The sequence below is a fragment of the Rhamphochromis sp. 'chilingali' genome (assembly GCF_963969265.1).
Source record: "Rhamphochromis sp. 'chilingali' genome assembly, chromosome: 9".
Lineage (NCBI taxonomy): Eukaryota > Metazoa > Chordata > Actinopteri > Cichliformes > Cichlidae > Rhamphochromis > Rhamphochromis sp. 'chilingali'.
Window position 1 is genome coordinate 32,579,793 of NC_137936.1, and position 23,770 is coordinate 32,603,562.

General features: G+C 38.8%; 3 protein-coding genes across 14 annotated transcripts in view; 2 read left to right on the forward strand and 1 right to left on the reverse strand.

Annotated features, from left to right (window-relative positions):
• The window catches only part of nav1b (neuron navigator 1b), an 87,195-nt gene extending 63,425 nt beyond the window's left edge, over window positions 1-23,770 (reverse strand). For 3 of the 8 annotated variants that reach the window (XM_080890677.1, XM_080890676.1, XM_080890669.1), the window contains exons 1-2: window positions 23,495-23,768; window positions 22,553-22,639 (exon numbers count right to left, since the gene is read on the reverse strand). The gene's annotated coding sequence lies outside the window, so the exon portion shown is untranslated. Of the gene's footprint in view, window positions 1-10,345; window positions 10,488-22,552; window positions 22,652-23,494 lie in introns of those variants that run through there. The other 5 variants (XM_080890670.1, XM_080890678.1, XM_080890673.1 and 2 more) reach the window with 5 other exon arrangements.
• csrp1b (cysteine and glycine-rich protein 1b) lies at window positions 12,849-21,834 on the forward strand. Of its 5 annotated transcripts, XR_013972695.1 has the most exons (8): window positions 12,849-12,921; window positions 13,774-13,883; window positions 14,335-14,503; window positions 14,765-14,894; window positions 14,988-15,081; window positions 15,918-20,257; window positions 21,500-21,532; window positions 21,717-21,833. XR_013972695.1 is itself a non-coding variant. In XM_080890695.1 (6 exons), exons 2-6 carry the CDS (start codon window positions 13,775-13,777, stop codon window positions 15,992-15,994), a joined length of 579 nt encoding a protein of 192 aa, XP_080746821.1. In that variant the 5' UTR covers window positions 12,849-12,921; window position 13,774; the 3' UTR covers window positions 15,995-21,834. The 5 variants fall into 5 exon arrangements, 2 of the variants coding, with proteins under 2 accessions (XP_080746821.1, XP_080746822.1); XR_013972694.1 differs by having other exon boundaries at window positions 21,500-21,834; XR_013972696.1 differs by having other exon boundaries at window positions 15,918-21,532; window positions 21,717-21,788.
• Window positions 21,840-23,238, forward strand: LOC308402092 (troponin I, slow skeletal muscle-like). Its single transcript, XM_080890699.1, has 5 exons — window positions 21,840-21,884; window positions 21,975-22,106; window positions 22,238-22,327; window positions 22,496-22,672; window positions 22,882-23,238. Exons 1-5 carry the CDS (start codon window positions 21,876-21,878, stop codon window positions 22,984-22,986), a joined length of 513 nt encoding a protein of 170 aa, XP_080746825.1. The 5' UTR covers window positions 21,840-21,875; the 3' UTR covers window positions 22,987-23,238.

Here is a 23,770-nt window from a genome sequence, read left to right on the forward strand (position 1 = left end):
TTCACATGCCCATCCAATGTGAGAGTCGAGTCAAAAGTCACACCTAAATTCCTGATAGAGGATTTAACATACACTGAAAGAGGACCAAGGGTTCTCACTATCTGGGATAAAAAAATCTGTCCGCATATGAGGACTTCAGTTTTCCCCTCGTTGAGTTGGAGGAAATTTGCAGCCATTCAATGTTTGATGGAAATATCGTGATGCATGCTCAATCATCCAGGCAAGGACATCCCAAAAAGTTGGTTCTGTTTATCTAAATAAAAAGAATCAGCTTTTTGAAATAAGAGTAGCATTTGACTTATCTTGTTGCTTAATAATCAGTGTTTTGTGTTTAGCCACATTAGTGCTGTGTGACTGGAGCTCACAAAGTTAGTCAATTTACTAACTTTACACTTTCACATTTGGGTAAACTGAGTGAACTTTGATTAGCACAATGTATTCACTCATTCATATTCAATGTGAGAAGAGACACTCAGATCTGCTTTTACCCAGCCACCTCCTCCAGCTTTTCTTGGAGTGGTGGAAGAGTGGTTGTGGGGGACCAAAGCATTCCCAGACCAGGCGAGAGCCATAATCTCTACAAGTCCACGGGGCCTCTGAACCTCCTCCCATTTTGACAATCATAAAACACATTACCTAGGAGGCATTCAGGTCAAAGGCTACCTAAAACTGGGTACTTGCAATGTGTAAATGTGTAGTGGTGCTACTGTAAGCTATCTAGTAAGTGCAGAGACCCTTCAAAAGGAGATTGTTTCTGCAGTTTGTATCCATGAGCTTATCCTTTTGTTGACTACCCACAGCTTTTGGTCATAGATAAAATGGGGAAGGCAGACTGTTTGGTGAACTGACAGCTTTGCTTTCACTCACAGCTCTCTTTACACTACAATAAAGCTGTATGGCACAAGCACCATGGCAGACATGGCGTCAGTCCTTTAAATTAAATTTCCTTCTCCATCCCCCCTTACTTGTGAACAACATCCTGATAAAGTGCAGCCCTGGTGAAGCTGAACTCCCATTGGGAACTGAGTCTGACTTTTAATGCAAACCAAACACTCTATGGTTGTACCTGGACCAAATAGCCTGCAATCATGTGTCTAATACCCAATATTACACTTATAAATAATAACCAATACTACACATCTTTATGTTGGAACACTGTAGCAAAACTGCAGCAGAGTTCCAATAACCAAAGAGCCACTCAGGTTTGAATCAAGCAGGTCTTTCCTACCAACCATATCCCTCAAGGTTTCAGTGCCACTGCCACAAAGAGTCTATAAATTGGGCATGATTCAGCACCTTGCTGATAGATACCAAGATGGCCGGTGCATAAAAATAAACAAAAGCAAGGAAGTACCCCTGATGTTCACCTGTGAAAAACTGAATAGTGGACACAAGTATACCCACCCATGATTATTGCCTCTCATCTGGAACTTCTGCCCTTCTCCAGTACACTGGATCCTGATCTGTGTTGTCAGGTACACATTACTTTATCTGCACCGTTGTTTGTTTAAGTAATATGGAAGATGTAAATTTTAACAAATGACGAGTACTAGATGTTGTGGTTCTATGCATCTATCATATAAAAAACAAATCACATTTTATTCCTGTGTGTTTGATGACAAATTAATTTTAAGAACAAATTATAATTTGTTTTCAAACACGTTTTTGTGAACATCTAATATATTTACAGCAACTGTTTAAGTGCCCAACTGAAAAACTCGCCGTATTTCTATTTTGGGAATTACTGCAAGTTTTTCAGCGATCACATCACCTCCCTAATTTCAACACAATAGTTAAGTAATCCCTCCTCAATCCATCACACTGACTAACACATTTATAGCACTCTGCAGGAGCACTCATCAGCCGTGTGTCTGCTTACATAGAAAGGCATGTACATTGTTATGTAAAGTGAGTTTTGTGATCTCCAACTTCTCATCACTTCATTTAGTCTTGTAGATATTTGTTGTTCTTCAATTAGTGAAATGTTACCATGAAACTATTAACTACTGACATATTGTCTTTTTTTTTATTAAAGCTGTACTTTGTTTTGATGTTGAGATTAGAGGGGACATTTAGGCAAGTGCATTAATCCAGGGATTTACCCTTATTAGTCACTTTATGTAATTAACCATGGTCAGTAATGCTATGGCAGGATCAACAGCATTAAAAAGTTACATATTAAGTCCATATTATCGGCCACTGGTGATGTATTGATCTATATGTTTTAAAGCTTGAGTGGAGCACTTGTCCTTATAAATGAGCATCAAATACATTCATGTTCTTGCCAAATAGGCGAAATAAATGCTTACTAATCCTATTAGAATGAAGTAAAACTCCCAGTACTGAACAGTATTTCATAGTTGCATCCCAGCATATTTTCCCTGCACTGATTTTTATGCATTTCTTGTCAACGACCAATGTGTGGCTTGCAGAGATGAAGAGGGGAGGAACTGTAATGGATATGTATTGGGGAGATGTTAACTGCATATAATAGTAATTTATTTATGCATGGGTCTGCTTGTAGTTTATCACCTTACGTTTAGTGATTATCTTGCTAGCTTTAATGATTTGTGCAGTTCATTGATGTCAAATTCTGAGCCATTATGCAATGCCTTCATGAGGCAGAAACATATGTTGCCAAGTGCTCAAAAACCCTATGATTTCATGATAAGGAATAATCGCCACAACCAGCAAGTATATAATGATTCCTTCTACCAAAAAATGTCAATTCAGAGATTTTTTTTTGGATAAAATGTGACTATCTTGTTATACTTTCAAGTGTAAACTATTCATTTTTTTGTTCATTTATTTCTTTATAAATGAGTTTGAACTAAATTCATTTCAGTGTACTGGATCCTATAGTGGAATTACCTAGGGGGCATCCAGGAAAACTTTCTGATGCTACAAATAAGGGATCAGAGGACTGATTACAAGCTTAAGATGAAAGTGATTGTTGGATGCAACTGTCAGCAGCAGTTCTTACAGATACTGCAAGTGCCATGTATAAAATAGGGCTCTAATTTCTGTAATTTTCTGCGCACTTGAGCTATTATGAGCTGATTTCGGTTCCTGCGCATGGAGGAGGACAAAAAAGGGGGAACAGGCGCATGATGGTAAAGTGCAAGCTGCATCCAGAATAGAAACAGCTACATTACATTGCAGATGCTGAGAAAGAGCATCGGCTCCAAATATCCACACAGACAGCATGCTAACACAAAGCAAGCCAATAACCCGGAGTGATGACAAAGCTGAGTCTATGTTGACTTCAACCCAGCAGCCTGACCCCGAACTTGAACAAATCACAAAGGCAGTAAGTTCGGTTTGCAGCATTGTGGCCTGCATTTCTACCTGTACATCTTTCTATAGTAGAATTACAGTGACAATCACTTTGTAATTGTGTTGAACTGGTTTTCAGCTTTGCAGTGTTCATACATACACTAAAAGAAAGAATGGATGTGTGCCCTCATTAGGATAGAGATTTGTGTAGCATGTGGGACTGCAGCCTACGGTTTATATTGTTAACTGGCAATTATGTGGCATCTTATGAAGTAAACTGAAAGTAATGTAACGGGTAGTGTAGCAAATTACTTTCTCCAAGAAGTAATTAAGTAACATACTGTATTATTTAGTAATTAGTTGTCGTTTAAAAAAAGTGAGTGAGGTCATTTCATGTAGACATGCCACATCATGTTGCCTCTTTGACATAAATGATTTAATTTATCTGAATTACAACAAACAAAAGTATACACAGCCCTGAAGGATTATGAGCAGTGCGGTATGTTCAGCTGTGAAATCCCTTAAGCGCACTAAAACAACCTGCTGCTGTAGTTATGCAGCTGTTATGCAACTGACACGGTTGTTTGAGGTGAACAGAAACTCCTATAGAAAAATGAAAACGTTTGCCCTGCATGCTGCAGCACCGTGATGAGTCTAAGTGTGGGCAGTTGTCTGTGATGGTTCAACAGCCTTGTGAACTGGGTTATTAGAACAGGTAGGAGGGGAAATGTGGATCAAAAATATACTTTAATCATGGACCAAAATCCAGCAACACCCAAAATAGAAACAGTGATTCAGATCATGCATAAGAAAGTAAGACATGATTTGTTACTTTCATCTTCCAGGCTGCCTGAGGTTAAAAGATTTACAAGTTTCTTTTCTTTATCCACATTCTGCTGAAACTATATGATTGATGACTGACTGACTACACTGAACTAACTTACACCATACCATGTACAATAAAGCAGATAGTTTGCCAGTGACAGTCTTTAGTTTGCAGGCATTTATTTTACATGGTCAAACTCAGAATCACCAAAGTCCTTCTTTCACTTGCCACAGTCAAAGTCACATCTGATATGACCGACTGAGCATCTGCTCATGCCATTCCCGAAAGCTGTCACCACAATCAGCTTGTCACAATAGCCAGCAGTAAAATGAAAGGCAGAGTAAAGCCAGGGCTTTCTTTTCCTTTCTCTTGACACAAACTTGAAAATTGTACCGTACGACAAGGTGCTTCACTATGATACATGTATGGTAGTTGTCATTCATTTAAGAATTCGCTTAACTACAACACACCTTTAGCCAGAAAGGAATAAACTGCTTACAACAGTTTACAAAGTTGCAGTGAAAACTGTGTACATTAACACTGGTGAACAAAAACTCATGGAAATTTTAACCCTCTTAATCTTGCAGTGTTATCAGTCCAGATTAAAACAAGGCTGAGCTTTTCTCCTAGTAGGGTCTTAACATAATCCTAGCTGAAGCCTGTCAAGTCAGCAAACTGACCTTTTCCACAAACAGCTAAGGTTTCCACGTGAAACACAAAAAAATAGTGAAACAGTCGTGCTTTTGTTATACAGTTCTCTCTTATAATGCATTGTCCCAGTGCTACTGCACATGTGGGGTTCAGAGTTTGTGTTCTTTTCCCAGAAACTGGTGATACTGTTTAACTTAAAACACAGTCCATTGCTTCAGCCACATACCTGCCAGCAAGAGACCTCCACAGCTGCCAGATGTTCAACACAGTTCACACATCCAGCAATGTGGCGTCCTGTGAATGCTTAATAAAGAATTTGAACCTCCCTAGGTTAATATGCATACTGTTTTCACTAACAGTACACCAAAAATGCTCTTCCATCAGAATCTGCTCAGCTGAGCAGATACTGATGGAAGAATAGGGGAAGAATGGGGGGCAACTGCGCTGAAATGTCAGCGTGCCTGCAACATGTCACTCAGCAGCTGACAACAGCGACAAATTGTAACCAGAAGACTTAAAACTGAGGCGCTGCTCTTCCTGGAGGTTTTCTTAGTCAAAACAATCATTTGTTTATTTTTATATGTGTACACTTTAACAAAAAGCAATTAGAATGAGTCATGACATGCATTAATCTTTCCGCCACGCCATTTACATAAAAATGATCCAGAAAAACCGTATGTGAGTGCACAGCTCAGCCTGACATTGTCACCCAGAAGCAGCCCACGATTGCCATCTTTGGCATGCTTCCCCTGGCAGCCATCACTGACCCTGCATAAACAACATAAAGCTAGAACATGCACAAAATGGGAGAAGTCACCCCTTGTCATGTCTGAGCTCTGACAAAGGTTTATTCTGAACACCCATTATTATATAACAGCTTTATAGGGAACACATAAAATATGTATCAAGTTTTCCGAAGCCGACATACATGTCATTTTCGGTTAGCCAAGGTGGAACATGTCTGCTACTGGAGCGTGTCTGCGGACGAGATTTTCCAAACCACACACACACACACACGCACACGCACACGCACACGCACACAGGATTCAGGATGCTCTGAGACGTGGCATTTACAAGAAGGGAAAATAAATAAATAAATCTCCCTTTGAACATCATGGTCTCCAGCATTTGAAAACATCCCATTATAACGTCATTGTGCATGCGTGTGTTGTTACACCACAACTGTCGTTGTTATTGATGGTATTTGTAACTCAAAATGAGCTATTTTAGTGTTCAGTAGCTCACTGACCAGAATGCCTACACTGCTACTTCTTTTGACAGGATGATGAAAAGGAAACTACAAGGCATCTGCAAATGCAGCAGGTCTGAAAGTCTTGTACATGATGGGTACTCCCGGGAAGAGGCTAAAATATGCCCTTAGCTACATTTTATAAAAATCACCATAATAAATGTCTCACCAGAGACGACTGTTTCTGTGTTGTGTCATGATAATCCAGCAACTCTGAAATTAGTTAAGTTCACGTTGCATACATGTTAGATCTGTTTTATTTAGAATGACATCACCCACCATTAGTGTTATAGTGTTATGCCAAGCCCCATGTATGGACTCCCTTTGTAGAATTGAATTACTTTATGGTTTGCACTGTATGCATTAGTGCATGCTCACGTTGAATGGCACTTCAGTTCTGTTTAGTACAGACCAGCATGTGTCTGCGGAAAAGCACTACCAAGTACCAAATTGAAAGAAAAAAAAAAAAAAAAGTGCTGATAGAGCATGCTTTGTCAGATTTTTTTCTTGGTTTTTTTATCCCTCTAAACATCACATTGATGTTACACAGATAGGCACATTCTTACCAGACAGCAGTTTGACTCCCAGTAATTTCAGGATTCATAATCCTCATCGTATTCTTGCCCAACTAATGTTATTCCCATAATGTTAGCAATCTAACACTTTACACTAAGATACTGAAGCTTACCTTCTAAACATCAGCATAGTGGAAGTGCCAGCATGCACACAGTACGTTAGTATGATGAGTGCAGCATGTAGCTTACACAACCACCTCACAGAGTCTCCAGGAATTTCTTTGTTTTCCACTGCATTGTGGAGGAGTTTTTCTATATCATTTGGGAAACCATTAAACATCTGAGAAGTTGTTTGTTTGCTTGTTTTTGTTTTAATCTGCCATTGAAACTGTAGCTGAGTTTTGGCCATTTGGAGATGAAAAGCTGTAAACAGTTATAAAGATATTTTCTTTCAGTTGGATTACTGGTCAATGAAAAGAACTCAATGAGCTCAGTGCAATAAACCCAATATTTGAATTTATATCAGCCTCTCAAAGAAATATCTTGAATTTTGGGCTGCTAAATACTCTGCTGAATCTAGGCCTATTGGCATTGAAGCAGCCATTAAAATCACACAACATATTAGCACACGGACTTGATAAAATGATATATTTCATTATTTTTCCCTCCTTAAAACTAAAACTCTTTAAATTTCAAAGGAAGTCTTGTCTTCCAGCACTGAAACAAGAGCTCATATTGATTCAGTCTTTGATGAGGACATCAAAAACCAAATCACGAATAATCACAGGCTACTGGAGCTCAGTGTAAACTTAGTAGATTAGCAGTGATATGGATGAGCCTGACGCAGAAGTAGCCTCCAGCACAAACAGTTATGAGTCAGCAGTATATCCCAGACATTTGCTAGGCATATGACTCCCTGTACAAGGCACGGACAATAAAAATCTTTGCAGGAATTCGTTGAGCTGTTTGACTGTGTCCTATTCCCCTCAGGCTCTTTTTCTTTTTTGTCATACACATGATAGAAATCTCTCCACAGGACACTGCTGTTAAAGGACTGTGTGTGCCGATTCCTCGCATGCTCAACAAATACTACATCAAAATGCACTTATGGTAGTAGAATCATTCAACTGAGATGTTTAGAGAGAACAGGAAATAAAAAGCTAGTATTAACGAAATGATTTCAAGTCCAGTTTAATTCAAAATAATTTAACAGGTAGCATATTTCTTGCTAGTCTATTTTTATTATAACGGATTATTAAACGGACATTGTTTTCTCTATTTATTAAGCAAGAAACCCAAACTTACCTATAATTGACGCTGACAAAACTTAATGAAATGCTAACAAGCTCAGAACATGTGGATGCTGAGTGATGAGCAATATCTCCAGACCTCCATCAGTCCATCCTCGTTGCAGCCCATGTGCTCAAAGTCCTGTGGAAGTCTACTGTCCGGTATGCAAATACCCAGAACACCAAAGAAGCAGCTTCCAGCTCTGAAGCATCTCAGCCTCTGTCCGATGCCTGGATCAAAGTGGGACTGCTCTCTTCCTGCTTGCATAACAATACTCTAGACACATCCTCAGCTGCTGCTGGTGCCTGTGGATGGGACTACTTAGCTACCAGGCGATCTCTCTCTGACTTGCAAATGGACCTGGCACCGTTCCAGTCCAAGTCTTTCTGAACAAAAGTGCTGAGCTTAAACTGGGTCATATACCTGGTGAAACACTCATAAAACAGCCTCATATTCTGCACTTAGTAATCTCTGGCGCTTTCTGTCACTGCATAGCTTGGCGGGTTGCGTATGCATCTTTTCTGCCTGGCGCTCAATGTCCTGAGTCACAGCTAGAGCCAGTGAACTGGACTAATTTGAATTGTCAATGCATGTTTGTAGTTGGCTGCCTACGGGGCACAGGCAGCACGACCCCTACTGAGAATCTGGGCCAAAGGAAGCCGGCTCAGAGGTATCAGCTCAGGAAAAAAAAAGAATGACAGGAGGAGCGATGATATGGTGACAGCATGGGTTCACACATTTTTTTCCTCATAATATTTAAGGCTGGGATTACAAACTGTGACTAAGACACCCCTCTCTGTGTGGTACAACCAAATATTAGAAAGCGAGTCATATGATCAGCTTACAAGGTTGAATATGTGCAGGCTAAGGACATGTAGTGGAATATAACTAAAATTAACCTGTCCTGAAAGCAATGAAACTACACACTTCAAACGGGTGTGAAGACAGAGGGCAATGAGTGATTTGATGGTGGGGTACGCCATAATTCTCGCACATTTGAGAAAATTGCCTGCCCTTGAAGTTAAATCGCTCTGCAGGATGACTTAAGTTCACAAGGGGAGATTATAGACTGTGGCAGTTTAGAAATTAGACCCCTATGTCCTCTGTGTCTGAGTCTTAAACAGGAGATAAGTGAGGATTACAGTCAAAGATGTGCACTGGCTGGACGCAGAAATTTTCAGAAAACTGTAATTAATCCTCACGCTGCACAGATACTCCACACGTTTGCTGTCTGACCTTGAGAGATGCAAATTACTATCTACATTATAAGATCCCTCGCACAGGGCTGAACATAGTCACAGCTTAATTAAAGGTGGCAAGATAAACAATCAGTAGTATTACAAGCAGGTACAAACATCTCAAGTGAACTGCAATGATAAAAAAAAGTCCTTCATCGTCTTATTAACTGTGCACTTCACACTCTGATGCTTGCATGTGCTGCGTCAGATAATAAGCCTTGTCACCTTTTGCATCAGCACACAGCACATATAACACAGACAGAAAAACGGGTGTGTCTCAAACATAAGCTCTGCCCATATGTGACCTCTGCTGGCTAATTCGTGTAGCTACGTCTCTACGCCTCTCATTATGGCCACAGTGCGTGCTGCAAAGCAGGACTTTGCAATGGATTCAGTAAAACATCAAACTGCTGCTCCCTGAATCAGAGAGGATTGTTCAGTGCTGAAATACTGCCAAAAATCCCTCTAAACACAATTATCTCATTCCCACCCCACCCTAAATGCATCCAAGGTTTTTGCTGAACAAATCACGGTTATATTTTTCCATCCTAATCTGCTCTAATGACATTAGACAAAACATTGCAAACACTTTTGGTTACTTGTGTTTGAAAAGCTATTTTTGCTTTCTCACACAAAATAATAGAGATTCAGAATGGAGGGAGAACAGGTTTACTGCTAAAAAGTTCAAATTCAATACACTTTTCAATGTGCCGAAAAGGGCGCCTAGTGCAACCAATGACTTGTGCATCAGTCTGATCCTTAAATGCAATATTTAAGGAAGTTAATCAGAAAATTACTAAACAATATTGTTTATTATTTCCTTTTCTTTTTTTAATGTCTTTTTCCTTTTTCTCTGTTTGATTAAATGGTGTGGAAAAGGTCAGCAAAAAGTAAAAACTTGCCATAAAAATTTATAAAGGTGAAGGTAACATATTAAAGCGCTTGTTTAAACTAAAGATATAAGGTGAAATAAAACCAGAAAGTACTCTCATTAGAGAAGCTCAGCTGTGTAAATTTGGGGCATTTTGCTTCTAAAATGACAGATTACTTTTATAGATTCCTCAACTAAACAGTTTAATCTTAAGTAGTGAAATGAAAACAAACACAAAAACAACCAGTGAAAAATTGGAAAAAATTAGGCTACATGAGGTTGTTTTGGCAGAAGTAACACATGACAACATGAACCAAACTATGAATATCAATCAGTTGAATACGAAACACTGCTGTGTATCCAGCCAAACACACCAACACAACACAAACACATTCTCAGTGTGAAGTCAGCTCACCTCTTCCTCCTCACCTGATAACTGGCAAAGCTTCTCCAAGAAATGTTGCCAAAAGCAAGATCATTAGCAAAGAAGTGCTGGATTTAAGTCAGGTGTTTTGTTTTGTTTTTAAAATAGGACCAAATTCCTCCATGAGACTTCAAGAGCAATCACTGCTCCTCCACACACTGATGGATGGACCACAGCCCAGCTCCGTCACTGCCTCTTATCATGCTTTCCCTCTCAGTCTGTGCTCTTCCTCTGGATTAATCCATTGAGTAGCTGTCACTCCACCCCTCTCTTCCTCTTGTTTCCCTCTCTGTCATGAGCCTAATCACATGTACACATACTCTACAACTAGCCAAGGCGGATGTCCACAGAGCAGAAACAGAGGGCTAGTGTTAGCCAATGGCAGGCTATAAATAGGCTTCTTGAGTTCATCATTGTCTCTTCGTATGATGGTGAAGAGCCTGGAGGGCTTAGAGGGAGGGAGAAAGGCACAGCATCACTATCTGCTGGCTTTTACTTCTCTCCTTGCATCGGCTGTAATCTCCATATCGGTTTCACTTCTCCTTATCTGTCTCTTTCATAGGGAGATATCTGAACCTAGCATCAATCATGTTTACGAATAAACGAATGAATGAAAAATAATCCAAAATACAAGAAACTGTGACTCTGTGTTATGATTTACTGAACAGTGGGATGATTTATATCATACCATGCATCAATCTCTTCCGTCTGAAAGGTCATGCGTGCATTTTTTTTTTTCCACCAAGAAGGGGAATGCCTTCTACAATTGTTGAGTGTCATAGTGCACAAGATCAGCAGCAAAATGTCGGCAATTGTTCTTAAAGCAGAAGCAGGTAAATGCACATGCCACAATAAGCAAAGCTGCTAGTCTGCCTTAATAGACGTACAGACATGTTTAGCTTCAGTTCTTTTTCACATAATGTCTGTTGCTTTTATGAAATTTTATATTTCAACAAACAACAAACTGTAAGCGTTATTATTGTGGGAGCATTTAGGAACCACAGCAAAGTGGGGATTCCAAGTTCTGAGACGCATAGTGCATAAAAGTCTCCAACGCTCTGCTGACTCAACAGCAGAATTCTAAACCTCCTCTGGCATTAACATCAGCACAAAAACTGTGCACCAGTAGCTTCATGGCCAAGGAGCTCCTGTAGGTGTAATGTGTCAGTGGCCCAGTACTTTTGTCCATATAGTGTACATGTGAACTAAATGCAACTCGAGAGAAATATCTAAACTACTGCCCACAAAGTTGCATCAATCACTTAAACTCAATGATGTCTTTGAAGAAATTACTGAAGGAAAACGAACGTTGCATCTCTTTAGTAAAACACCTTGTAAGGAAACAGTACAAACCTTATCCTTTATTCATGCTTATCTGAAAGAAGGAATGTGTGCAAGCACTACAAAAACTGGGATGTGCACATTTCCCATTTAAACAAACACAAATGACTTTCTCCCTGAAGAATAATAGTAATGCTCTCATCTAAAGTCAGAACCAAAACAATCAAAGCTGCTCTCAGCTACAACATGGCAGACAAATGGATTTCATTTTTTTTATTTAAAAAAAAAAAAAAAAAAAAAGGTTCATAAATATTTCTAATGGGTTTCTTTATTCCTGCCAAATCACACAGCTAAATGAAAAGTTCTGCTGCTCTTTTGTGCCATTTAATTGTTGGTTTCTCTAGTGCAATCTTACTTCTATGGTTACAAAGAAGGTAAACCTAAAACATATATTTTTTGTCACTGGGACTTGTGGAGGATGTACTTTATATCTTGCTTAGTTTTCTCAGAATTTTATTCAGTCTTTTTATATTCTAATGATTTTCTTTGCTTATGTAACGTACTTCGAAATACATTGTTTGAAAAATAAAAGCATTTCCATTGCCCTGCCTTTCTTCCTCTTGTTCTTCTTTCAGGTGCTCCCTTTAGGGGTCAACAACAGCTCATCTGCTTCCATCTCACTCTATCCTCAGGACCATCTTCTGTCACACCACCCCTCTGCATTTCCTCCATCACCACATTCATCCTTCTATGAGGTCTTAATCATTCTCTCTTGCCTGGCAGCTCCATATTCAACATCCTTTACCCATAATACCTACTATTCCTCCTCTGCACATGTGCAAACAATATAAGCCCTGTCTCTCTGTTGCTTTGACCATGTGTGTGTGTGTTTAAAAATAAGTCATTAAATGATGTTTATCTAATATTTACATCAGTTTTCAATTCTCAAAGCTCTCAAAATTCAACCTTTTACCTCTTCTTACCACTTGGGACAACGAGTGTGCAAACTTACAAGTTGCAGACATTTAGTAATTTGATTCAAGAACACAATATAAAACACATGCCACGACAGTGAATCTTCATTCCTTCTCTCTCCCATCTCTCGATAACTACTCATTATCTTCCTCCTCCTCTTCCTCCCTGCATCTCTCTCCCTCCGTGTCTTTTTGTCACAGCTCCTCCCTCACTTCAACATGGGCCTCCCTCTGTTTCTCTGCTAACAAGTGTCTCTTCTCAGCTCAGCTGTCTCACTGTTTCATCAAACACCCACTGAGAGGAGCGTCGCTTTGACTTGTTACGGGTAAGATAAATCTGAATAATTTTTTATATCTCAGCACTTAATCATACAATTTCACGCTGCAGCACAAATTTGTCTTTACTTTGTGCAAGCAATAAATGCACGATGGAAGTTTTACTTGAAATTGAAATGTTTTGGGGTTTTTTGTTTTTTTAAATTGGGAGTAAATATAATAACGTAAAAGAAGCACTGTAGACATACAATTTAGAAATAGTCAAGAGGCTTTTCCTGAGCATCAGTAGCACTGGCATCCAATAAGAAATAACTGCTGTTTAATATCTAAAAATACCTTCAAACAAACTTTCATTTTTTGAGACAATTTTATGTGTGATTAGAAATAATTAACTATACATAAAAAAAAAACAATGTTGGATCATCAAAAGTTGTTAACAATGCTGTTGTGACTACAAAACAAATTAAAAGTAGATTATTTGATTTCTCTGTGTATGATAGCACGAGCCAGGCATATCTGAAATGTCACATAGTGTGTTTGCCATTAAAATGCTTTGAATTTTTGAAACCCAGAGCGATATTGATGTGGTGTTTATACAGAGCCTCACGTCATTTTATCTGAGTAAGCTGGTTTAGTGCTATCTAAAAAATGCAAGATACTTTGCATTTTACAATAAGGTCTGAACAGCCCTTCTGTTATCCACTCAACCCAGCAGGCTTAAACTGGAAAACAGAAGAAAGAGCAATATATCAGAGAAAACTGGTGCTTCTCCTTTTATAGGAATTGTTGTATCTAGCCTCAAGTGCTGCAGAAGGCCTCTGTCTACTGACCAAGAATGATCTGAACATTATATATACAATGGATGAGAAATATACATAAGCAGCTCTCCTGTGTGTTTGCAGAATGCCTTTAGGGGGAGGAAATAAGTGTGGCTGCTGCCAGAAACCTGTCTACTTTGCTGAGGAAGTGCAGTGTGAGGGAAAGAGCTGGCATAAATCCTGTTTTCTGTGCAGTAAGTATTGAGAACTTAAGGTAATCCGAATCATTTGATCAACAACTTCTTTAAATCATAAGAAGTGCCCGGCGGGAATGCAGAGTATTTGGCATCACAGGAGTAAAGTGAGCATCCACAGCTTTTCACTAAGACATCTCAGTCCTTATTTGGATCCACTGCAAACATGTGACAAATACTTGGGCTTCCTTTTATGGCGAAGGAAGGTACACACACTCAGTCTCAAACACTGAGCAGTATTTATCTGAGACTGCCACTGTGGTGTACACCATTCCCTTCTGTCACACAGACTTTGTGGGTATGCCACAGCTAAACATCTGTTTTTAAAAAAAAATGGCGGCTTGTGGTGGGTGACTGCTTTTGAAAGATAAGCTCGTGCTGTAGATGCTTGAGAACTAACGAAAGAAAACTATGTGTATATTTGTTTTTCTCCCTTTATCTCTGTTTTAAGTGGTGTGTAAGAAAAACTTGGACAGCACAACTGTGGCTGTTCATGTGGATGAGATCTACTGCAAATCCTGCTATGGCAAGAAATATGGGCCAAAAGGCTATGGCTACGGAGGTGGAGCTGGCACGCTGAGTATGGATACAGGAGAGGGTCTTGGAATCAAGCCTGAAGTGTGAGAAAAACAACTTCCTCCTTTCTTTAACTGCTGAAACATTCAGATATATAACAAAGAACTCTATAATCAAAACAAAGACTAATATTTTATGTATGTTTGATTTACCACATGATATAATAAAACACACCAAACCTCTTCAGGTTCTGTATTTAAAGCTTAAATGACAGATGAGTACGAGGAAAGAAATACATTGATTTTTTTTTTCTTAATTCCATATGAAAAGCTTTCCCCCCCCCCCTCTTTCTCTTCTAATGGCAGGCAAGCTCCTCATCGCCCCACAAATAACCCCAACTCCTCCAAGTTTGCCCAGAAAGCAGGAGGCTCAGATGTGTGTCCACGCTGTGGGAAAACAGTGTATGCAGCAGAGAAGGTTATTGGGGGAGGCAATGTAAGAAAGAGAAAAGCTGCAGTCTCAATGTGCAGTCTTGTTTCAAAATAAAAGTAGATGACGATTTAAAACATTTCTTCCATGTCTCTTCAGTCATGGCATAAGAGCTGTTTTCGCTGTGCCAAATGTGGAAAAGGACTGGAGTCCACAACCCTTGCTGATAGAGATGGGGAGATCTACTGTAAAGGTTTGTGTATAAAAGTATTATCTAAAAGACAAAAATATCCCCGGGTTCAAACTGATTAAATATAGAAAATGCCATTTTTTCTTGTGTAATAAGTGTATAGTACATTTATATTATATTACCATATTTTAATTACCAAATAAAGACATAAACTGACATGTCCGTTTATAACTGACAAAATAATAAAGCATATTAAACACTTCCCATCTGTCTGTTCAAAGTCACTCAACTGAGTAAAAAGACAAAATAACATTGAAAATCACTATGATATCTCTGGTATGTTTGAGTTGAACTGCATGTCCACTGCCAAATTACTTGAGACAGATGCTCAAATGGCAGCAGCTCTGACACATTGACCAAGATTTCATTAAATTTATGCATTCATTTTTTTTTTTTTTTTTTTTTTTTTTAAATTAACACCAATTCTAATGACAGGCCTAATTGATTTTACGACTGTAAGGCCAATCCAATATTCAATGATCAATGAGGCCAATCCAACACTTTGTGCGATATTCATTAATAACAGGAACATTTCAGTAGACAATTAAGAATATGTTTTCCCACACATTCCTTCCGTCTTCCATCAGAAAGCACTAACACGTTTATGCATTGCAAAATGGTCCACTATAGGCCTTTCTCAGTTCTAAAAAAAACGTCTAAGTGCATTCGTAGTAAACCCTTGACAAACAGCAATAAAATTATAATTTCCCAGTATATAGTTAATATTTTATATGCTTAAATGTTGATATCCTTATCAAGCTCATAATTCCAGCATTAGTTCTATATTCTATATACAAATTATGCACAGGATTTCTCATTCATTTTAATTTCCTTTACAGGTTGCTATGCAAAGAACTTTGGTCCAAAGGGTTTTGGCTTTGGTCAGGGTGCAGGCGCTCTTGCTCATTCCCAGTAAAGCCTGAAGCCTTAGCTCACCTGGGACTGACATCTGGTGGGCTCCGATATCACAGCTTCTGGGATCTCTCAGTCAACATGAAGCTTATTTCACTTTGCCCTTTCACTTTAGCTACAGGCAATGAAAAATGAAAGAAGCACACATCAGCAGCTCTTTGAAAATATTCACCAAGCAAAGTCTGCTCCTTACTTGATGTTGCATTAGACTCCAGTGTATACAACCCCAAGTCCAAAAAAAGTTGGGATGTGTACGTGTTATAAATAAAGATGGACAGAAGTGATTTGCAAATCTCATAAATCTATATTTTATTCACAATGGAACACAGAAAAGGCATTACATGCTTAAAATGAGGTATTTTACTTTTTCATTTTGAATTTGCTGGCAGCAGCATCGTTCAAATAATTTGGGATCACGACAGCAAAGGAAGTGCAAACGTAAGACTAAAAAACACAAAGCAGTAGGAACAGAAATTCAACAATCTGGAAAACACTGCATCCACAAATTGATGATCAGCATTCTGAAATTTTACCAGAAAGTAATATACCATCATCAAAAGATTGAGAGAATCTGAAGAAATCTGTGTCCAAGGGACAAAAATGAAAATCAGTACTGGAATCATGTGATCATCAGTAAACTCATCGGGACGACATTAAAAACATAACGGTCATAGATATTGCCTGCATGTACTCAGGAACACCTCTAGAAACCATCGTCTCTCAACACAGTTCACTGTGTCATCCACAAATGCAGGTTAAACCTCTATTATCCAAAGAAGTGCAAATACAGAGGTTACAGAAACAAGTTCCAGACTTGTATGGACCGTTAAAGGAAGACGAGTTGGTACACCGTGGTAAACACGGCCCTGTCACAACTTGCTTGGGACAAGGCTGTGACATGTTTTTGCTGTCAGATTCAAAATGACCACATTTTATTTTAAATTTGTACATTTTCTCAGTTTACACATTTGCTATGTTTTTTATTTTCTGTTGTGAATAAAATGTGAGTTTGAGATTTGCAAATCATTGCATTCTATTTACCTGATTACATTTGCTACATTGACATAAGTGTAGCAAACACATCTACAAATGTTACACTGACATCTAATTCGTGTGCACTCACTGAGTAGTTAACAATTTGGCTTAAACAGCACTAGAACATGTACACAAAAGCAACTTGGCTTATCGAGTGCTAAATTTAAATAACATCTAAAAATAATAGACAACAAGAACAAAAGAAGAAATTATACACTGACAACTGTGAGAAAACAGTCTTAAATCATGCCTCAGTTACATTGGTGCTGAAGCTTTTCTTACTGCCGAATGTTATAATTAATATCTTAAGAAATGCATTTCTTGCTCTAACACAAAATAAATTTAATGGCAAAAGCAAACAGTAAGTTTGAAAGTTTTCCTTACTTGTCGTAGTGCAAAGTTTTTCATTGTTGTTTTTTTATCTGCTACTCAGATCTGATTAAATCAGCATGCATGTTTATGTGATCTCAAGTGTGCTTGACAATCTTTCTAAATGATTATCTAACTTAACAACATGCCAGTTGTTGTGGTGAACAACAGAGCCATAGTATTCAGCCCCATCTCTGGCTGCACCGAGGAGTTGGCACACTGGCCAAAGCGCTATGCAGCTGTGGTGGTGGTATTTGTACCACCACCACAGATGTGTGAGTCACATCGGCAACAAAACTACAGCAGAAAGTCACGCAAACATCAAGTGTTACAGGGAAAAGCGCAACTCTTTCATTTTGTTGATATGCTTACATAAATATGCACTAGTCACCAGAATGTTATGGCTAATATTGTGTAGGCGATCCAGTTGCAGCTGAGGGTTTCCTGTGGTGTCTGCTATGGACTGAACTTATTCTCTCCTTCATTCTTTCTTGGCAGTCTGGTGGCAGTTGCAGTCCTGTTTCTTAAAACCAGTGTTTTGTTATGTGTTGTTTGGGAGTGCCATTGCCGTAGGGATTTGTGCCATTTTGGAACAATGTTTATGTGGGTGGTAACATACAGATAAGAGTCAGTACTCAAGCTTTTTGAATCGACAGCATTATCAATCACACATCCCTCGTCTGTGATTTTAATGGTGCAGCAGTTTGTGTTAAATAGGAAAACCCCACAGATCCCCTTAAGCCAGTTTCTGTAGAAAGCAACAGAGTAGCACTCCATCACAATAAGATGCATTTTTCAATTATCAATAGGTCCGTCTTTAAATTTCTCCATATATTGACGTAATGTTGGTGTACTTGTTATACACTACCATATCACATTAAAAATCCAAGAGCAAAGAAGGGAATATGCCATCATGTGACCACTCAGTGACAGGGCACTCAGTTCTATGTCATATCAGACTTTACAGAACAAGTACTGGCAGTTTATCCACATACACAGTAATAAAACCTGAATCATTCGGTTGACATTTTAAAGTTTTTTGTCTTAGAAAAAAACAAACAAACAAACAAACAAAAAAAAAAAACCCCAGAAAACACCCAGAGACTAGTGCAATGTACACCACATAATCCCTTTTCATCTGTATTTATCCTTCCTGCTTCCTGGAAACAGTGCTACAAACACTCACAGGACTGCCGATTCTGCCATATATGCTGTGGAATCAGAATCAGCTGCCATGAGCTAGGAGGGCAACTCAAATCAGATGCAGGGATTGAGTCCTGACTTAGTGAGAGCAAAAGATTATTTCCTGCATAGTCCATTTCACATCCTTGCTTCAAAAATAATAAATAAATAATAATAAGACACAGCTTGAATTATAACTGAAAGAGTACAAACACATTGTACTCTTGCTATAGTTTTGAAAAACTAAATGTTTTCCCAGCTTTCAGTCATCACTGGGTGACAGGCCTGGGCTGTCCCAAGTCCCAGTCTTGCCTTTTGATCTGCCCCTTTATAAAAGCAACACATCAAACAAATACAACCATCAATTTAAGAGTCTTCTGATTAAAGATGACTGTTTGTGTCCCATACTTGACAGAGCTTCAACATAGTTACTTTGTCAAATAACTGTTTGTGTTCCAGCAGTCAGGATGTCCACTGGACAGGCGCGTAGCCATTTGACTGACTATACTGCAAACTCATGGCAACCACCCTCTATCCTTTCTGGCTGCTGCAGTTTCTGATATTGACAGCATATATGGAAACAATATAGTGCCCCACTTCTGGTCACATGCGACCAACAGGTGGTGCCCGTTATCCAGCAGATCTAGGCTTTAGCAAATTTACAGCCACATGTTTTAGGCTCTGTGGATGGTTATATCTGGCTCTCTGTGTGAACTCTAGATCAAAGCTGCTGTATCAAATTAGGACTTTGTTAGGCTATTATGTACATGACTGACTTTCAAACTGGACTTTCATGTTTGTTGTACTAAGTGGAGAGTATGTCGGTAACACAAACATCGCCCAGACACAAATAATTTCATGGATTACTTTAAGGACTTACTGTCCTTGTGAGTGTGAACTGAGCACACAAATGTGTGTTCACAAAGACAGCCATATTCATCTGTGTTTTTATTTTGCTTGGAGCACACAAACCCCCAAATGCAAAGCATGCACACAATTGCAGACCGAGACCCAGTATCAAAGAGTGGCAGCATCACACGGTGTTGCAATTTGTCTATGTTTAGTTGTGAGGCCGTGGCCAAATGAACACTGGAAACTGCATTCCTGTCTTAAAACCAAGGGCTTAATGTTGTCTGCAGCCATTATCCTAATCAGACCAATGGGGCCCTTCAGTCTCAAAGGGGACATGGCAAGTCTCCAGTATCTCTTTCAACAGCCACAGAAAACCTCAGAAAATCATCTGTACTAACAAGACAGACTGTAGGCTGCTTTATAGTTGATTTAACTGAGGTGATGAGGAGGTATACACAAAACTCTGACCAAATGTCAGAAGAAAACAATAACTGATCCCGCCTAGAATTTTAAATAATTTACTTTTGTAAAAACAGACTAAAGATGAAAGATTTATTCAGAATGATGTTGTTTATGCCACTTTGCCACACATTAAAGTTCACACATATTATTATGAAGAATAGAAAAGCGGTGATCTGTCAACACAACACAAGCAGCACAGGCACGATTATCTTGAGACCACCCCCTCTTATGGTGTGTGTGTGTGTTTTTCTATTTAAGTCTTATTGTGATAGAGAGGAGGGCCAAAAGGGAGCTGGAGATAAATGTTTCACTGTTCTTCTCTCCATCACTTCGTCTTTGTCTGCATCCACAACATCAGCAAAGAAAGGTAATGGCATAGTCTTCCTGCTACACAGAATACTAGCCAGTGTAGTTTTCCCTGTTCTTTTTCACTTTGTAATATATTAATTTTCAATATATAATTTTATTACCAATATATAAACTGCTGGTATTTAAGAAAAGATCAAATAATATTTTTTTTCCAGATAATACTTTGGTCTATTTCAGCAAATAGCAAAAAGTAATAATAATTTAAAAAAAAAAACAAAAAAAAAAACCGACATGTATTACAGGTTACCTGAACCGAAGGTGACAACTCCTTTTTTTGGTTGAGTTTGATCAGTAGTCTGACATTCAAAGATTTAAAGTTCAATTACCTACAGGAAGAAAAGCAAATCATGATAGTTCTTTTCTTGTGCAAGAATTTAAAATTGTTTTTCATAAACCATAAAAATAACAAATATGTCAAACAGTAAATAACCTGAATAGCAGGAAATGTATTGCTCTTTTTAAAGCATTACAACAAAGCACTCCCAGTTGTTGATCTGCTAACACTGTTCAGTAGCTCAATAGAAACCTGTAATCCGCAACTAGATTCAGTTCACTCCCTTAAGCAAGAAAAGGCCAAACTGCTTACTTCAAGACAATAAATTATGAAGGGTGTCTGCTTGTTTTGTCTAATGTGGCTATAAGCTAAATATCTGCATGGCTATAAATTAAAACAACAAAGTACTGTAACACAATATGTTACACCATCGATGGAGAAAAAAGAATATATGTGTCATATAACTTGGTGAACATCAGTCATGCAGTTTAAGTCTGGGATGTTCTAAGATTTATAGAGCCAGTCTATATTTGTGTCTTGATGCTACAAAGCAGTGAGGGGGAAAGTGGGAAATAAATGCTATCAGGAGTGGCTGCCATGTCGAGGGCCTGGCATGCTTTTCCATGTCTGCCATCACTTCCCTTTCATTGTTATCAGCACTGAGAGGCAACTAGATGATTTTATCCAGGAGGCTCAATGAGCACAAAGTAACAATGTCTGATAAATTTAATAAAATAAAAAAAAACATTGCTAGATAAAGTAAAGTTTTGTCATCCGTTATCAATTTCATGAATAACCGACCTCACTTGTCGTAAAGAATCTGGTATAACAGGCCTTGGGATATCTCTAATGTATACTTTACCGGTAAGTCTTTTAACACTATACCATTGACTCACCCATTGTGTCTTTCAGTGGTTCCCACTGTCAAGCACTTCAAAAACAAAAAGTTTTATTTTTGTCTTCCAGGGGGAATTGAATAGTCAAGATGCCTGAGAAAGCGTAAGTATATTGAGTTTCTATTATTATTTTAATTGCCGATTGAGAGGATCATTTACAAACAGTAAATAGAATTTCCGTAGAAATATAATTTAAACATGGCAGGAGCAGTCAAGAATTACAATGAATTGAATTTCCTGTCATCAATAATAAAGCACTAATGTTGGCCTTCTGTTTCAACCAACAGACCAGAGGTAAGACTGAACTAAATATATTTACACTTACTAATGCTTCAAAAACAGCCACTTCAATCAGCATTACTGTAGACTAATAAAATGCCACAATATGATTAAAGAAACTGTGCTTTTTGCAGAGGAAATCTAAAATCTCAGCCTCTCGCAAGCTCATGCTGAAGGTGAGTAATCTGCAGCATTTGGCACACAATAATATCTCACTCAGAAGGATCGATCAAATAATTACATTTACTTGGTGTATCGTGTTTCAGAGCTTGATGGTAGCCAAGGCCAAGGAGGAACTGGAGCAGGAGATTGTAGAAAAAGACGAGCAAAAGGCAAAGTTTCTGGAGGAAAAAGCTCCTCCAATACGGACCGGTGGCCTCTCCTTAGCAGAGCTACGGGTACCATTTAACATTCATCATCATTTTGTTGCCACCCACAGACTAAAGTTACGTGTGGTTACAGAAATTACACTGTCAAGAACTCAGCTATTCATCTCAGGACATTACGGGGAAATGATCTAACTTTGCAGATATTATGTGAGGAGCTGCATACCAGAATAGATGTGGTGGACGAGGAGCGCTATGATATTGAAGCCAAGGTCTTGCATAACACCAGAGAGGTAAAAAACACAACTGTAGCAAAACTAAAAAAAAAACAAAAAAAAAAACTAAAATAAATGTATATATCAACATCAAATAGATACATATATATCTGTATGTCACTTTATAATATCTTATTTTGGCTTCAGATAAAAGGTAAGGGGTTTATGTCAAATTATCACCTCTAGATCAAAGACCTGAACATCAAGGTATTGGACTTGCGAGGGAAGTTCAAGAGACCTAACCTGAGAAGGGTGAGGGTCTCTGCTGATGCCATCCTGCGCTCCCTACTGGGCTCTAAACACAAGGTCTCTTTGGATCTGCGAGCTAACCTAAAATCCGTCAAAAAGGAGGACACAGAAAAGGTGAAGTCATGAGAAAGAAAAGTAAAATATACAGACACAGCTACTGACAGGAGATGCTTTGGGCAAAAAAAAGAAATTAATACAGATAATCATTTACTCCCCTTGTGCACAAGATGTGCACATCAGGTCTTCTGCTGATGTTCTCGCCAAGTATGAGTGGCAAACTGTGAAAAATCATATCTCTCATATGTATTCTGTGTGTGCTGCAGGAGAAGACAGTGGAGGTGAGTGACTGGAGGAAGAATGTGGAGGCCATGTCAGGCATGGAGGGCCGCAAGAAAATGTTTGATGCTGCAAAAGGCCAAAACCAGTAAAACAGCTGGCTAACAAACAGCTGGCTAACAAACAGCTGGCTAACAAACAGCTGGCTAACAAACAGTTGGCTAACAAACAGCTGGCTAACAAACAGTTGGCTAACAAACAGCTGGCTTTCATCTAATCACCATCACTTGCATACCAAAGATTTCTGAGCACAAAGCATAAGGGATGCTTGGTGACTTCACATATTCAAGTCGTTTAAATACTCAGTATCTTTCCTCAACACTGAAATAAACAGCATCTCTATTCTCATCGTCCCTGAGTCATCTTGTTTCGAAGAAGTGTTCAGTGATTTCTCTGTTTCTTGTTTATTTGTGTAAGACACAGAAGCATATCCTTTGTAATAAAATAGCTTAAATGAAACTTTACTTCAAAAGCACACAGATTCAGTTCTGTACAGCTGCACACGCGAAACAAAATTACCTGCCAAGAGATAAACGTGCTCAACAGTACAGCAACTGGAAATTTGCAGGCTAAGGAAGCATACAAAGTGCACATACTTACTGTAAGTTTGGTAAGTGAACCAGCAAAGACTAAAACCCTGCGGGAAGAATCAGTCTGCCATGAAGACTCCAGGACAGGAAACTCCAGTTTTAGCTCACTCGAGGATGAGAAACAGAGAAGAATCACAGAAGCAATGGAAAAACACCACTGTCTTAAAAACGCATCTGTCCAACATGACTGGACTTTTTGTGGACGATGAAAACGCCACACGAACCTGGTACTGGAGCTAAACACTGGGCTGGGGACCAGTAGTTTAAATAGACCGCGTCATTGCAG

Excerpts from the sequence above, each read along its gene's own strand:
- csrp1b (XM_080890695.1), top strand. The coding sequence starts at position 13,775 with ATGCCTTTAGGGGGAGGAAATAAGTGTGGCTGCTGCCAGAAACCTGTC. Across the intron at positions 13,884-14,334 it reads TAAATCCTGTTTTCTGTGCA|TGGTGTGTAAGAAAAACTTG; the intron begins GTAAGTATTGAG and ends CTCTGTTTTAAG. Across the intron at positions 14,895-14,987 it reads AGGTTATTGGGGGAGGCAAT|TCATGGCATAAGAGCTGTTT; the intron begins GTAAGAAAGAGA and ends ATGTCTCTTCAG.
- LOC308402092 (XM_080890699.1), top strand. Across the intron at positions 22,328-22,495 it reads TCTTGCATAACACCAGAGAG|ATCAAAGACCTGAACATCAA; the intron begins GTAAAAAACACA and ends TATCACCTCTAG. Across the intron at positions 22,673-22,881 it reads AAAAGGAGGACACAGAAAAG|GAGAAGACAGTGGAGGTGAG; the intron begins GTGAAGTCATGA and ends TGTGTGCTGCAG.